The sequence below is a fragment of the Amblyraja radiata genome, chromosome 13 (assembly GCF_010909765.2).
Source record: "Amblyraja radiata isolate CabotCenter1 chromosome 13, sAmbRad1.1.pri, whole genome shotgun sequence".
Classification (NCBI taxonomy): Eukaryota; Metazoa; Chordata; class Chondrichthyes; order Rajiformes; family Rajidae; genus Amblyraja; species Amblyraja radiata.
Genome location: NC_045968.1, coordinates 21,361,664 through 21,377,022, shown reverse-complemented (window position 1 = coordinate 21,377,022; position 15,359 = coordinate 21,361,664). Strand labels below are relative to the sequence as shown.

At 43.3% G+C, this 15,359-nt stretch overlaps 1 protein-coding gene across 2 annotated transcripts in view; it reads left to right on the top strand.

Annotated features, from left to right (window-relative positions):
* The window catches only part of hs6st1 (heparan sulfate 6-O-sulfotransferase 1), a 327,656-nt gene extending 313,804 nt beyond the window's left edge, over window positions 1-13,852 (top strand). For both annotated transcript variants that reach the window (XM_033031406.1, XM_033031405.1), the window contains one exon: window positions 10,309-13,852. In XM_033031406.1, the coding sequence (XP_032887297.1) occupies window positions 10,309-11,014 (706 nt within the window). In that variant the 3' untranslated portion in view covers window positions 11,015-13,852. The remainder of the gene's footprint in view (window positions 1-10,308) is intronic.
* The last annotated feature ends 1,507 nt before the right edge of the window (window positions 13,853-15,359 follow it).

The following is a 15,359-nucleotide window of genomic DNA, read 5'->3' as shown; positions in this document are numbered from 1 at the left end:
CGTGCGAGTTTCTGCATGTGTTGATCGGGTGTTGTTTCTTGGCCTCTTGTGGTGTTTACATTCATGCATGTTCACATGTGTGCCAACCAAGAACATTATTTGTGTGAATTCACATGAAAATTGTTTCTGGACTGAGGTATCGTGGTCCTCGTCTGCAAGTTAATAACCGAGGTCTTTGGGAAAAGCTGAGGTATAATGGTTTTCAAAGAACAAAACTAGTTCCAGGTGACTGCTATGTAACAATGGTTCGGGTTACGGAAAGCCACCTTTGGAGAATTAATGGACCACTGACCAAAAATTTGAGTTGGCAATAAAATTGGTTCTCACGGAATTTATATGGATGAAGAAGTAACTAAATCAACACAAACGTTTTTCTTGAAACTCGCATTTGATGCATACACTGATGGTTGGCTTCACGTTATGGAAAATCGCAACAGGCCCTTTACCAGGGGAACAAACACATAATGTGAGAGTTGGTTAGTTTAGTTAAGAGATACAGTGCAGAAACAGGCCCTTCGGCCCACCGTGTCCGCGTCGACCAGTGATCCGTGTCGACCAGTGATCACCGCACACAAACACTATCCAACATATACACTAGGGACAATTTACAATTTTACCGAAGCCAATAAACCTTGTACGTCTTTAGAGTGTGTGAGGAAACCGGAGCTCCAGGGGAACCCACAAAGGTCCAGGAGAATGTACAAACTTCATATAGACAGCACCCGTAGTCAGGATCGAACCCGGGTCTTTGGCGCTGTAAGGCAGCAACTCTACAGCTGCGCCTCCATGCAGTTCATTATCTTTCTTCATGTGTTCTATCATGTTGGAAGATCAGGCTGGTAATTGCAGTGGTTATAGTGCCATTTGAATCATGTGCGACAGAATACCATCCCAACTTTATTACTGGTTCAGTAGCCAGTTGATCTTTTTCGTCCAGTCACAGATTTTTTTTTTCCAATTTGCACCTCAATTCTCCTGTTTTATACTGAGGGCACATTCATAGTCGGAGGAATTGCTGAACGGTCATGGCAGTCACTTTAGCAGTTTGGATTTGTTCGGAGATCTTGCTTGGGCACCAAAGGGGTCACGTCACGTGATACTCAGCTAATATAATAATACTTCCACTTGCCACTCTCCTCCAGAGGCACAGTCTTCACCGCCACATTTTAGTCTCCTCATACCAGCACCACCAACTCCTGTTTTACCCGCTGTCCCATTCCACCAGCATCACCAGCCCCACCCCCTCCAACACTGCCTCGTCTGTTGCCACAACCCCCACGAACCACACCACAGACGTAAAGGGCCTGTCCCACGAGCATGCGACTCCATGCGGCAAGCGCGACGTAAAGGGCCGGTCCCACCAGCATGGGCCTGCATTCGACAAGCGCGACCTAACGTGGTCGCTTGAGCTGTACGGCCTCGCGGGGCCGGTCCTACTTCGATCGCCGGAGCCGTATGGAGTTGTGCGGAGCTGGTCCCGACATCGCGCGAGGCTCCGAAAAACTGACCATGTTCAAAAATTCTGCGCGGCAACGGCCTGCCGGCCCGCAGCCGCCTCGATACCGTACGTCACACGAGAACTTCCCGCGGACTTCGCTCGAACTTCATGTCACTCACTCGACCTCCGCGCGGTCCCCGCTTCTGGTTTGGTCACGCTTGCCGCATGCAGGCGCATGCTGGTGGGACCGGCCCTTTAGGTCGCGCTTGCCGCATGGATTTGCATGCTCGTGGGTCAGGCCCTTAAGTTCCATCACCATTGGTACCACCACCATCTTCTCCACTGCAGACACTTGCTTTGTGTGGGGTCAAAGAGAGATGCAGCACAGAAACAGTCCTTCATCCTTCCCATCCACACCATGCAAAACTATTTTTACACTTGCCCTGCCTATTTTATTTCCTCCACGTTTCCATCAGCTCACTCCAGATTCTACCACTCTCCTGCACACAAAGGGCCATTGGCACTGAATGTACTAATCCATAACCACACCATTATACAAACTCCGCACGGTCAGGATTGAACCTGAGTCACCGGAGCTGAGGCCGTAGATCCACCAGCCTCGCTCTGTGCCACGTTCTCTTTCTGGCACTGTTCTCTTTTGGGAATTCAACATCTCATGAGGTGACATTCTGCACCTTCTGAGGCCACTTGCTTTCTAGCTTCATCCACTGAAGATCTTCTGATTCCATCCTTCATGGTGCAGACACTTTAGCATTAACATGAAACTGCAGATGCTGGTTTACAAAAAAAAAGGCACAAAGTGCTGAGAAACTTAGCAGGTGAGAGGCAGCATCTCTGGAGAACATGGATAGATGATGTTTCAAGTAGGGACAAATTGAAGAAGGATCCCGACCCAAGACATCATCTATTCATGTTCTGCAGAGATGCTGCATGACCCACTACGTTACTGCAACACTTTGTGTCTTTTTTTTAATGAAACTGCTGAGTTCACAGCACCAGTGAAAACAAATGTGTTAATGCTGTAAGAAAGATAGAGAAACACACTGTTATTCCTTGTAACATAGCATTATGTGTTGGTTATTATTCGCACATTCGCACACAGACACAGGGAAAAGCTTTGTTTGCATGCTATCCAGCCAAATCAGACAATACATGAGTACAATCGAGCCATACACAAGTACAACGGGTAATGCAAAGAAATTAGTACCAGAGTACAGAATATAATGTTACAGACTCATAGCATTTGTTACTGGGAAAAAGTACAAGGGCTGCATTGAGGTAGGTTGGAAGATTGGAACTCTACCCTAGCTTAGTGGGGGGGGGGGGGGGGGGGGGGTTTAGAGAAGAATATGTTACTTAATATGATGCTATGTGTTTAAAGGTTTTTCTATCCTCTGCCCACAGGATAGGGGAGACAAGGGAATGACCGTGGTGTAAATAGTCCTTGATTACATTGGCTGCTTTCCTGAGCCAGCATGGAGCGCAGATGGAATCAATAGTGGGGATGCTGGTCTGTGTGATGGACTGGGCAGGGGCTACATCCACAGCACTGTAATTTCTTAGTCTTGGGCAGAGCTGTTGCCAAACCAAGCAGTGATGCATCCCGATAGGATGCTTTCTATGGTGCATCTGTCTTATGTTGCTTTAGGTTTTGGTTTATTATTGTCACATGTACCAAGGTACAGTGAAAAGCTTTGTTGTGCATGCTATCCAAACAGGTCAATATAATCAAGTCAAACTCAAGAATACTAGGTTGAGTGAAGGGGAAGATACAGAATGCAGAATCTAATACTCAGCATTGTAATGCAACAGTTTGATGGACTGAAATCCAATAGAAGTAAATCAGACAGTTTCCTAATTTATGTCGGACCATTCAGAAGCCTGATAACAGAGGGGATGCTGTTCCTGAGTTTGATCGTGTGTGCTTTCACATTTCTGTATCTTCTGACCAACAGGAGACGGAAGAAAGAATGACCGGGGTGGGAAAAGCCTTTGATTGTGTTGGCTGCATTTCCGAGGCAGCGAGGAGTATAGGTGGAATCAATGGTGGGAAGTGTGGCCTGTGTGATGGATTGGGAATTATTTCAATAGCTCACAACAAATGAATGGTGATGAGGCAGCAAAGTGGATAAGTATTTGTAAAAGAATAGGGTTCCCGTGGAAAAAAAAAAGTAGAGAAGAGGGATTAGATAATTCTACTTGATGGGTCAAATTTTGTCATTTGTTTCCATCGTAATAGTTATAATGTAACACAATCCTGTTTATATCCCTCTGGAGAGAGCTTGTATTCTCAATCAAGAACACAACTCCCTTACACTCGAAAGAAACACATTTCAGCTCCTCGTTACCATTGAGCAAAGTCTTTGCAATTAATTTGCCCCTGTTGTTTTGCATAGCTCGGTTCAATCTACACCTCTCTGTGTTGTCCTCATGCCATCTTCATCAAGCGTGCTAATATTCATGACTGCTTATAGCCATCATAATTGGTTTCAAACTGACAACACTGTGACAGTTAGTATTATTTTAATGTGGAACCATTGGAAACCTGCCGGATGCTCCAAATTAAATTAGTTAGCCATCTAATGTGCTCCATTCCTGTGCAGGTTTACTCTTGGGATAACAGTTAGCATTTTATTTTTTAAAGACTGCTTTGAATCCATTGGATATTCTTGGTCAGGGGAACAGGATACCGGGTTGTAGATTGCCCCTGACTCATCAATCAGACATGTTCAACGGCAGATGTAGACTGTTCTGACTCCTTTGTACGTGTGCCAGGTTTAAATGATGTGATTGTGAATTAATCTGTTCCCCCACTACTGTAACATGTGAAGGAAGGAATGCTGGAAGATAGACACGAAACGCTGGAGTAACTCATCGGGACAGGCAGCATATCTGGAGAAGCTGAAGAAGGGTCTCGAGCCGAAACGTCACCCATTCCTTCTCTCCAGAGATGTGGCCTGTCCCGCTGAGTTACTCCAGCATTTTGTGTTTGTGCTCTACTGTAACATACATTTTCCAGGATTCTCATTTCAATTTATGTTCTGAAGTTGTATTAACACAGGCTGATACATGTTGGCTTCACTTGTTTGTGCCTTCTCTCCCCATTTGTTTATCATTGCCATCCCTGCAATTTTTTTAAGTAGAATGTAATCTGCACTGTAGATTTCTCCCTAATGAATGTAAGGACTTGCCTCAGTGCGACATGAAGTCAGGTGGGGAGGGGAGACTTGTGCGAGCACAACCCCAGCATGGGTAAGATGTGTAGGAAAGAACTGCAGATGCTGAATTAAATCGAAGGTAGATACAAAATGCTGGAGTAACTCAGTGGGGCAGGCAGCATCTCTGGAGAGAAGGAATGGGTGACATTTCGGGTCGAGATCCTTCTTCAGACGGGTAAATTTCTAAACAATATTGAGTCACAGGTAACTGCAGTTGCCAGTTTACAAAAAAGAGACATAAAGTGCTGGAGCAACTCAGCGGGTCCGGCAGCATCTCTGGAGAACATGGATAGGTGACGTTTCAATAGACAATAGGTGCAGGAGCAGGCCATTCGGCCCTTCGAGCCAGCACCACCATTCAATGTGATCATGGCTGATCATCCCCAATCAGTACCCCGTTCCTGCCTTCTCCCCATATCCCCTGACCGCTATTTTAAAGAGCCCTATCTAGCTCTCTCTTGAAAGCATCCAGCGAACCTGCCTCCACCGCCCTCAGAGGCAGAGAATTCCACAGACTCACCACTCTCTGTGAGAAAAAGTGTTTCCTCGTCTCCGTTCTAAATGGCTTACCCCTTATTGTGGCCCCTGGTTCTGGACTCCCCCAACATCGGGAACATGTTTCCTGCCTCTAGCGCGTCCAAACCCTTAACAATCTTATATGTTTCAATGAGATATCCTCTCATCCTTCTAAACTCCAGAGTGTACAAGCCCAGCTGCTCCATTCTCTCAGCATATGACATTCCCGCCATCCTGGGAATTAACCTTGTGAACCTACGCTGCACTCCCTCAATAGGCATAACGAGCCGCTACGATATATCTACGGATCCTGCGGACTCGTTACGAACATTCTGCGAGTTTGAAAACTCGGGAGATTTCGTGAATAACTCGGGAAAGTGGGACAGGCCCATTTAATGAGATATGGCAAAGAGAAAAATAAACAGTGTAGAACATAGCGTTACAGCTACAGAGAAACTGCAGACCAAAAAAAATACAAGGGCTGCAATGAGATAGATTGGGAGATTGCACATCCCTGCTTATCAAAATCCTGTCCACCTCTGCCTTAAATATGTTCAAAGATTCTGCTTCTACCACCCTTAGAAGAAAACAGTTTCAAAGCCTTCTGAGAGAAAACAGTTTGTCTGACCTTCCTCTTAAATAAGTAGCTATTTATTATTAAACAGTAATCCTTAATTCTGGATTCTTCCCGAAGGGTAAATATTTTCTTCATATCTACCCTGTCAGAACAATGTGGAATCTTATTTGTTTCAATCATGTCGCCTTCACTCTCATAAATCACAGCAACTTGCCTCCCTTCCTTTTACTCTTCTGTGGGATGTTTTCTGCATTTAATGTTTCCAGAGCTGCTTGATTAACTGCAGATACTTCCACAATGCTCTTGGATAAGATATTTCAGGTTCTTTGACTCCAGGAAAAGTTAGCAGCCTCACGGTTCCAGTGATCCGTTCAATCCTGACCTCCGGTGCTGACTGTGTGGAGTTTGCATATTTTCACTCTGACTGTCTGGGTTTCTTCTGGGAGATCCAGTTTCCTCCCTCAGCTCAAAGACACACAGCTGGATAGGTTAATTTTCCACTATAAATTGACCCTGGCGTGTAAATAAGTGGTCGAATCTGGCAGGATTTGTTGGGAATAGGGGGAGATTAACATGGGATTAGTGAAAATGGTGATGATAGGTATGGAGACAGAGGTCCAAAGGAGCTGTGTCCATGTCGTATGACACTGTAGAAGCAAAACAGTATACTTCATGGTCGTGATTGTGCTGGTTGCAATTCCAAGGTCTTTTTGTTCTACATAGAAAGCATCACTGACTTGGGAGACATTACAGAGAAAGCCGAGGGAAATTGCTGCATGTCACTTTGTAGGTTGGATGTACTGCAGCTTGGTTTGCCAGCAGTGAAAAGAGTCAATGTTTGGTGTAGTGGATAGTGTTTTAATAGGGGGCAGCACAGTGCAAGGCGGCAAAGCTGCTGCCTGACAGCGCCAGAGACCCAGGTTCGGTCCTGACTATGGGTGCAGTGTGTACAGACTCCCTGTTACTGCGTGGGTTTTCTGCGGGTGTAGGTTTGTAGGTTAATTGGCTTATGCAAAATAATTTTCCCTAGTTTGTATGATAGTGCTAGTGTATGGGCTGATCTTTGATCGGTGGGCCGAAGGGCCTGTTTCCCTAAAGTCTAAAGAGTGGATTTTGTTGCCCTGGTTATTGTTGAGAATTTTTAGGAGCTATTGAAGTTGTACTCACACAGAGAAATAGAGAGTCTTCCATCATACTCCTAACCTCTGCCATGTAGGTGGGGAAAGGCTTTGGGTAGTCAGGGAGTATGTCACTCAACACAGACTAATCTTGTACCATGCCGAGCGCTGATCAGATATCATGTTCTTAGATTGGGAGAAAGATATTTTTACTAAGATAGCCAGAAAACAAACACAGAATAAAATCATCAAAGTATCTACACTTCCATGTGTCGACATCAAAACTAACCGTTTTACCAATTTGCTAGCATGCCAAATGTATCCAGACAGCATGTCAAACAAGACCATGTTTGTTCACATTCACTTGGCCACCATTGCTGCTAAGTCAGTGAGAATACAGTGGGTAAAGACTCCTTTTAGAACTCCTGCTGACTAGAACACATCACGAGTGCTAAATATGGTATCAAACTACACAGCTGTTGACGTGTTCTTATGTTAACAGTATTTACGAGACTGACACAGTTATGTTCCTGCTCAGTAATGAACACTCACCAGTTGCCTACTCTCAACGTGGGAGGTTCAGGAGCGGTAATCTTTGCATGCCGTTAATCTCCTTTAAACTTCTTGCTTGCCACTTAGCTCGGTGGTTTTACAAGTCAGACCCACTCTCCTCTCAGCCACACGCTATGAATGAATGGAGTGCCTGGCAAAATCTCAGGGAGCTTACTCTCTCAGTTCATCAACTCTTCTTTTCTCCAACCAGGAATGGAATTTATGTTTGGTTTGGAGATGCAGTGCAGAACCCACCGAGTCCACGCCGACCAGCGATCCCCCGCACACAAGCACTACCGTACACACGAGGGACAATTTACAATTTCACCAATTAGCCTACAAACCTGTACGTCTTTGGAGTGCGGGAGGAAACCGGAGCATCCGGAGAAAACCCACACGGCCACGGTGTGAATGTACAAACCGTACAGATAGCACCCGAGGTCTGGATTGAACCCGGGTCTCTGGCGCTGTGAGGCAGCAACTCTACCGCTGTGCCACCCCCAACTGTGTTGAATTTAAACATAATCCTGTTGCGTGGCATACTCGGAGAATTACCTTCACCTACTGAGCCAAAAGGAAAGATTAGTGAAATGTTTTATCCCAGAAATCATGATCTGGCCCAACATGAGTCTTGCCCACAGCAGCAAGTTCCAGTGTGCTGTGAAATCACAAAGAACAGGTTGCATTCAGGGGAGCTTTCAGTGATGCCCTTTGGTGATAGACAGTGTGCACATGAAGCATAGGAACCATTTTGTTGTACATTTTTCTCAGCCTCTCTCGATCAAGAGCCTCATTCATGAGAAATTATCAGCAGCTCCTGTTATGTTCCTTGCATTTTTGCTATCAGATAAACTGTTATCACGTAGGCATGATGATAAATAAATATTGACATAATTTTCAATTTATAAGCAACAAAGTATCATGTTGTCCAGCAGAATTAAGTTAGTTTTCATACTGCATGTCGTATGAAGTACAGAGATTATATCTGCCCTATAAGCAATCTTTTGAAAAGCAGTAATGAGGTAAACTGCATTCCTGGATTATTCTTGACAGATAATGAATTGTGCATTATTAATGTAATCACTTTAGCTTTCAGTTCAATTTATTCCAGGATAGGCAGCAATCAGCCTAATTTTCAGATGGGTTTTTTTTTCTCGAAACCCTGCCTGTAGACATCAACTTGGCAGCCTGTGTGTTCTCGGGAACAAAAGCCTGAGCTAAATTGCTGGCAATTTCTCCTGAAATCAGCCCCTCATTACTCAAATATTTGCTTAGCTTAAGAGGCAGGAACAGCCAGCAATTATTTCTGGAATCTGCACATTTTCTGAATGGTTCGACTGATGCCTTGAGAGGTTTTGAAGCGAGCCTGTGGACAATTCCTGAAAGGGACCCCTTGCCAGGAATTTCTCATTCCTGAAACAGCCTCACGACTTTGTCCCAGGTTCACGATGGGGCGGACCTGAGCAAAACGCGATACCAACATATGTGCGGAAAGGAACTGCAGGCGCTGGTAAATACCAAAGGTAGACACAAAATGCTGGAGTAACTCAGCGGGACAGGCAGCATCTCTGGTGAGAAAGGATGAATGACGTTTCGGGTCGGGATCCTTCTTCTGACTCCAACCCAGGTGGCAAGAATTTGTTAATTAATTGAGGGCAGTTCAGTATCACCCTCTCATTGGAAGGGAACATTTTAATCCTATGAGCACATTCAGGCATGATGGGGTAATTTTATTTTTGTGTCTTTTAACACTTTTGCAGGAGTAGAACTAGCTTGGTTAAGGGCCTGTCCCACTTACGCCATTTTTTCATAGTTGCAGCAGGTCGCCGAAAATTTTCATAACGTTGAAAGTTCAGCGGCGACCAGAAAAAGGTACGACTTTTTGGGCAACTACTCATAACCATACAGACGTCATCCCGTTAAAATTTTCGGCAACCTGCTGCGACTATGACGGGTGCCGGCAGTCGCCGAAAAAAATCGAGTAAGTGGGACAGGCCCTTTAGGCAACTTGGTCAGCATGGACGATTTGGGACGTGATGCCTGGTTTCTTGCTGGTTCACGGTAGACATTTGTGGTAACTCACAGAGTCAATTTAGAGTGTCCAATTTTCCTGGTCGTTGACAGTGGTAACATCTACAGTTTAACTAAACTTCCCCCCAACTAGCTCCCCACCCCACCCCCATACTCAACCTTACATATAAATGGAGTCATGTTAAAAGTTTTATAAGACATTTGGATATGTACATGGATAGGAGGTGTTAGGAGGGCTATGCAGGCAAGTGGGACTGGTCAGGTTATGCTCCTGTCCCACTTAGGAAACCTGAACGGAAACCTCTGGAGACTTTGCGCCCCACCCAAGATTTCCGTGCGGTTCCCGGAGGTTTTTGTCAGTCTCCCTACCTGCTCCCACTACCTGCAACCTCCGGCAACCACCTGCAACCTCCGGGAACCGCATGGAAACCTTGGGTGGGGCGCAAAGTCTCCAGAGGTTTCCGTTCAGGTTTCCTAAGTGGGACAGGGGCATTAGGCAACTTGGTCCGCAGGGATGAGATGGGCCGAAAGGCCTATTTGTATGCCGTGTAGCTCTGACTCTATGACATTGTTAGAATTCCATTGTGACAATCTGCCCTTGGCTTCAAATGGTTCCATAATGTAATTTCATGGCACATCCTCGTCAAATATTAAATTAACGTAACCCAAGTCATTAAGTAAGCTATGTTGGGCCAACTGAAAGTCTGAATTCCATACTAATGTTGGTCTGATAGCATTATGATTAAAAGGTCCGTAATAATCAATGGTGGAGCCGAAAGAGAAATGTAACTAGATCAGATGATTGAAATTTAATGTATTCCTTTTGTCCACCTGCAGGAAATTCTATTACATCACCATGTTAAGAGATCCGGTTTCGCGCTACCTGAGTGAGTGGAGGCATGTCCAACGCGGGGCCACGTGGAAGACATCTCTCCACATGTGTGATGGGAGGACACCAACGCCTGACGAGTTGCCATCTTGCTACGAGGGGAATGACTGGTCAGGTTGCACACTTAAGCAGTTCATGGATTGTCCATTCAACCTGGCCAACAATCGACAGGTACGAATGCTCGCCGATCTCAGTCTGGTGGGTTGCTACAACATGTCCTTTATTACTGAGAGGAAGAGGGCTCAGATACTTTTGGAAAGCGCCAAGAAGAACCTCAAAGATATGGCTTTCTTTGGTTTGACTGAATTCCAAAGGAAAACACAGTATTTGTTTGAGAGAACTTTTCATTTACTGTTCATTAAACCCTTCATACAGTTCAACAGTACCCGTGCATCAGGTGTGGAGACTGATAATGAGACATTCCATAGGATTGAGGAGCTAAATGACCTAGACGTGCAACTGTATGACTATGCAAAAGACCTTTTCCAACAGCGATTCCAGTACAAGAGGCAGTTAGAAAGGATGGAGCGGAGGATACACAATCAGGAGGAGCATCATCAACAGAAGATCCCTGAGGAACTGCCCAAAGAGGAAATGGAAGAACAAGGGCGAGTGCCCACGGAAGATTACATGAGCCATATTGAGAAATGGTAGCCATGGTGCGCCATGGCTTGCATCAAGTTCTTAAAACTTTTGGTCTTCTAGATCATTACGAATCTCGGAGGTTTAAAGAAAATTTTTATGTCTGTAATTTTGAAATGAATCTGTAAAACAGAGATGTTTGCTTCAGAGCAGTATGGGTCTTTCTCAACTAGATGCACATGGATCTGGAAACAGAATCAAGCCAGGATACTCCAATGTGATCCAAAGGCACGATCCATTGACCCAATGCAGTGGATATGTATGCAGTTATGAACAGTGGATAACAAGACTTTCCAACTGCATTGTGACACTTGTAAACACATTCTCCAACAGGAAACTAATTGTGTTTTCTTCAACTTAGTAACTCTTGCTGTTTAACTCTCAACATGATATGCAGTTGTGTTCATTTTACCGTTTCATGGTTTTGAGAAATTTAAAAATTCAGGGTTGAGATTTTATACAACCACTGGCGAAGTGAACCACTGAGTAAGAGCATTCCCAGTCTAATTCAATCCGGTCACTGAACTTTCTTTCTTCCAGTTTTTAGCTTCCCAACTCCTATCCTGACGGCCTTGACTGCATCACTAGAGTGCTGATCCACGGACATCGGTCGCCCTCCATGTTTCTCGTCCAAATGATCGTAATGTCCTTCGTGTGAATTATCCAACAATGGCTTGGACCTCGTGGCCAAGCCTGAGGCAGTATACAGACATCACCCACTCAGTATACAGACATCAGTCACCATATATTAAGCAAGAGTGAGAGCCTAGCCGATTTTAATGTTTGTTTGGTAGACACCCAATGCTGGAGTAACTCAGCGGGGCAGGCAGCATCTCTGGAGGGAAGGAATGGGTGACATTTCGGGTCGAGACCCTTCTTCAGACTGATTTTTGTTTTGTTTTAATTTAATTTAATTTTTGTTTTTTGTCCTTCCCTTTTCCCCCTCTCCGACGCCTTGAACGACGTGGCTCGTGGTAGATCCCTTGCCTTGGGTGAGATGGGCTAACCCACCACAGACTGTGGATCAAGCTTTTACACCTTCTTAATCTGTGAGAATCTAAGGCTGACTTTGCCCTGAAGCCCATCTGAATAATCAGTAATAATGTTCATATTGCTCAGTGTTCAGTTTATTAATGCCATGTAGCAATTATGCACACACTCATCTCATCTGAGCCGGTTGTTGAGGAAACTTAGTAGGTAGAGCAAATTCATGCAGGAAACTTTAAAATAAGATTATTTTATTTCTACATAGTAATAGGAATCACACGTTTTGACAGGACTAAGTTTAAAGAAAAAAAGAATGTTGTACCTTTTATAATTTTCTCAGCCATTCTGTAATAATCTATTTAACCTTTTCAACATTGTAAGTCACAAACCACATCATGCCCATTGTAGTACATTTTGTAGCTGTTCATGCCAGGTACCAACTGAAAACTGCGTTAAATGTAATGGATTTGCTGAAAGACACAAAGCGTTTCGGTCCCTGCAAATGACCATTTTAATCTAGGACCTTGGTTGAAAATGAGCAATGCATGCCTTTGTTTCTAGACAATGGAAACAGGGCCTGGGACACAGTTCACACAAAGCATCAGGTCACTTTCTCAATCGAGATTAACTTCAATATTCTTGAGCTTGGTTCTTTGAAAACTGATTATCAGTCATAATTCAGAAGTCGTCATGGTACTTTTTAGCAAATCCATCAACAGCTCTGACTGATCGGAGGACATTCACTTTTCTGAAGGGTATAATCTTAGTTCACCCATTTATACACATGATAAAGCCATGGCATACTTTATAATTGTACCACCTGAAGGGGGAAGGATCCCACAACATATCTTCCCCTCCCGTTGTTGGTTACTCAAGATTCCTCAGTTCAACGAAAGAAACAACCAGGTTACATTGGGTGAATGAACATGTATGTCTACACCACTATATATTTAACCATCTACAATCTCAGACACACATTGGACATTCGCCAATTTCAGAGAAAATGTCAAAGGTAAATATGGTTTCCATCTGTACAAACTGTTGTGGCTCCCTGAGTTTCAAGAGTCATTGGAGGTGTAAAATATTCTAAATTTGGGTAATAAGTTATTTGTAATACTCAAAAAAATAGAAATAATAGTAGGCTGATGCTGAGCGACAACAGATGATGCCCGGGGTTCTCTATGGAAACTTTGAAATGGATCATCTTGTCAAACAATCTACATTTATAAATGCAAAATCTGTGTAACCTGGATATAAATACTGCTGCTTTTTGAAATTCTAATTTACTATTATTTTTGCTGTTGTTGTCAATGTTCAAAGGTTTTTACCTCCAAACTCCAGCAAAGTGAAGAGACAGCAGCAGGGGCTTTTATTTTATATGTTGTGCTTATCCAGCCTTCATGATTAATCATTTTGCCTGGGTGCACTTGATTTCAACAAATGCAGTAACATTTTGGGAGCCAAGTTTGTTCCCGTTTAAATCGCTGCAAAGCCATATAGGGAGTCTCGCTGGTTAATGGGAATGAAATAGACCAGTGAACGTTCAGTACAATTTCCATTTTCCCCAGGTACCAAACTCCAGCATTTAAAGGGGAGCGGCAACTTTGTAGCGAGTACTTGGATAGGCTCTGTTTCTGGAACAGTTGCGGGTTTCATATGTTATGTTTGATTAAAGAAAAGACAAATAACTTGTAGTCGCAGATGTGATTGGTAATGCAGCTATGTAATCTCACTCCCAACAGACCTGCTGGCTGTTATTCACCGGGAGTAATGGGCTTATATTTCTGGGTGAAAATTTTAACATGTTTTGATATATGTCATTGAGAAACAAATGGATAAAATAAATGAATCTGTTTAAATGGCTTTGCTGTCTACATCACTGTTATCCATCATATAACACGCAATAACATTTCCCCCACAAAGGTAGACACAAAGTGCTGGAGTAACTCAGCGGATCCCTTCTGCAGTTCTTTGTTTCAACATTTTCACCAATATTTGTTGTTCTTGTCAATATTTCAGCCATTGAGTTCAGTGATGATATGTTACGGTACTGCTTCATTCATTTTAATAGTACCACATTTAATTTTGAATGGGGTTTAATTTTTTAAGTACCACCTTCCACCTTATTAAGTTTCTATCGGAAACAAAATGACCGCAGAAATGTTTGAATCACTAATTGAAAGGGCTAAAGGAACAACTTTTCGCAGAATATTTTTCAAACAAACTTTCTGTAAACTTGTACTGTGTTGTAAATCTGGAAGCCAAATGGTTTATTTGCTTTTGTTGGGGTGAAATATGAGAACATGCTCAACAAAGGTAAGTGGGAAATACTTGGAACAGCAAAGAATAATGGTTTATTATACTTGGTCCATGATTGAAGGGGTTGAAGGTGTGTCTGGTCTTTCTAAGTCTTCCTCTAGGATGAGGAATGTGCCAAATGAATAGTGAGTCTCTTTACTCCAGAGCTATTATTCTCTTTGGCTTCTTCCATATCATAAATGCATTCCTGATGCAGATGTGGGTATCTGTTTGGTAAGTATATGAAACCTATTCCTCAAATTGTTTCTCCTGAAAATCCATTACTGTTAAATACTCTATCTATAAAACGTTTTTTTTAAATTTTATTGTGCTGTTTAACCTTATTTTGATAAGCCCTTCTCTGGGTACTCAAAAGTGTGCATGCAATTGTTTTAGAACATAGAAAAGTACAATAGAGAAACAGGCCCTTCAGCCTACAATGTCTGCCAAACATGAAGCCCAGTTAAACTGATCTTCCCTGCCTGTGTGGGATCCATATCCATTCCTTCCATATGTGCCCATCGAAAACCGCCTTAAATACTACTATTGTAACTGCCACCACCACCACCTCAAGCAGCACATTACACGCTGCATTAAAAAAAACTTACCCTGCACACCTCCTTTAAACTTTGCCCCTTGCATCTTAAAGTTATGCAGTCTAATCGTTGACATTTCCACCCTGGGGAAAAAGGTTATGCCTGTCTACCTTATCTATGCCTAACTTATTTTGATAAATTATGATTAAGGACATTATTAAACTTGGGTGATATCTCCTCCCACATTATATCTTTCATAAGCAAAAGAAAGGAATAAAATGACATTTTAAATGAAAGTACTTTGAAGGGATGTTCCCTGCTTTCAACAATTAGGATGTAAATCTCGCCAGCTTCTGTTTAATTTAAAGGCAGCGAATCAAAAAAACTGATGGCTGGAGTTTTCCACCGCAATAATCTAATCCAAGATCTTGCCCCTTCTCTCTGCAGCAAGTTGTTGATCGCAGCGGCTTTCAATGGTGTTCATTTAGAGTTTCCCAAATGGGTGAGCGAGCAATCACTAAGTCAGGTGACTTATC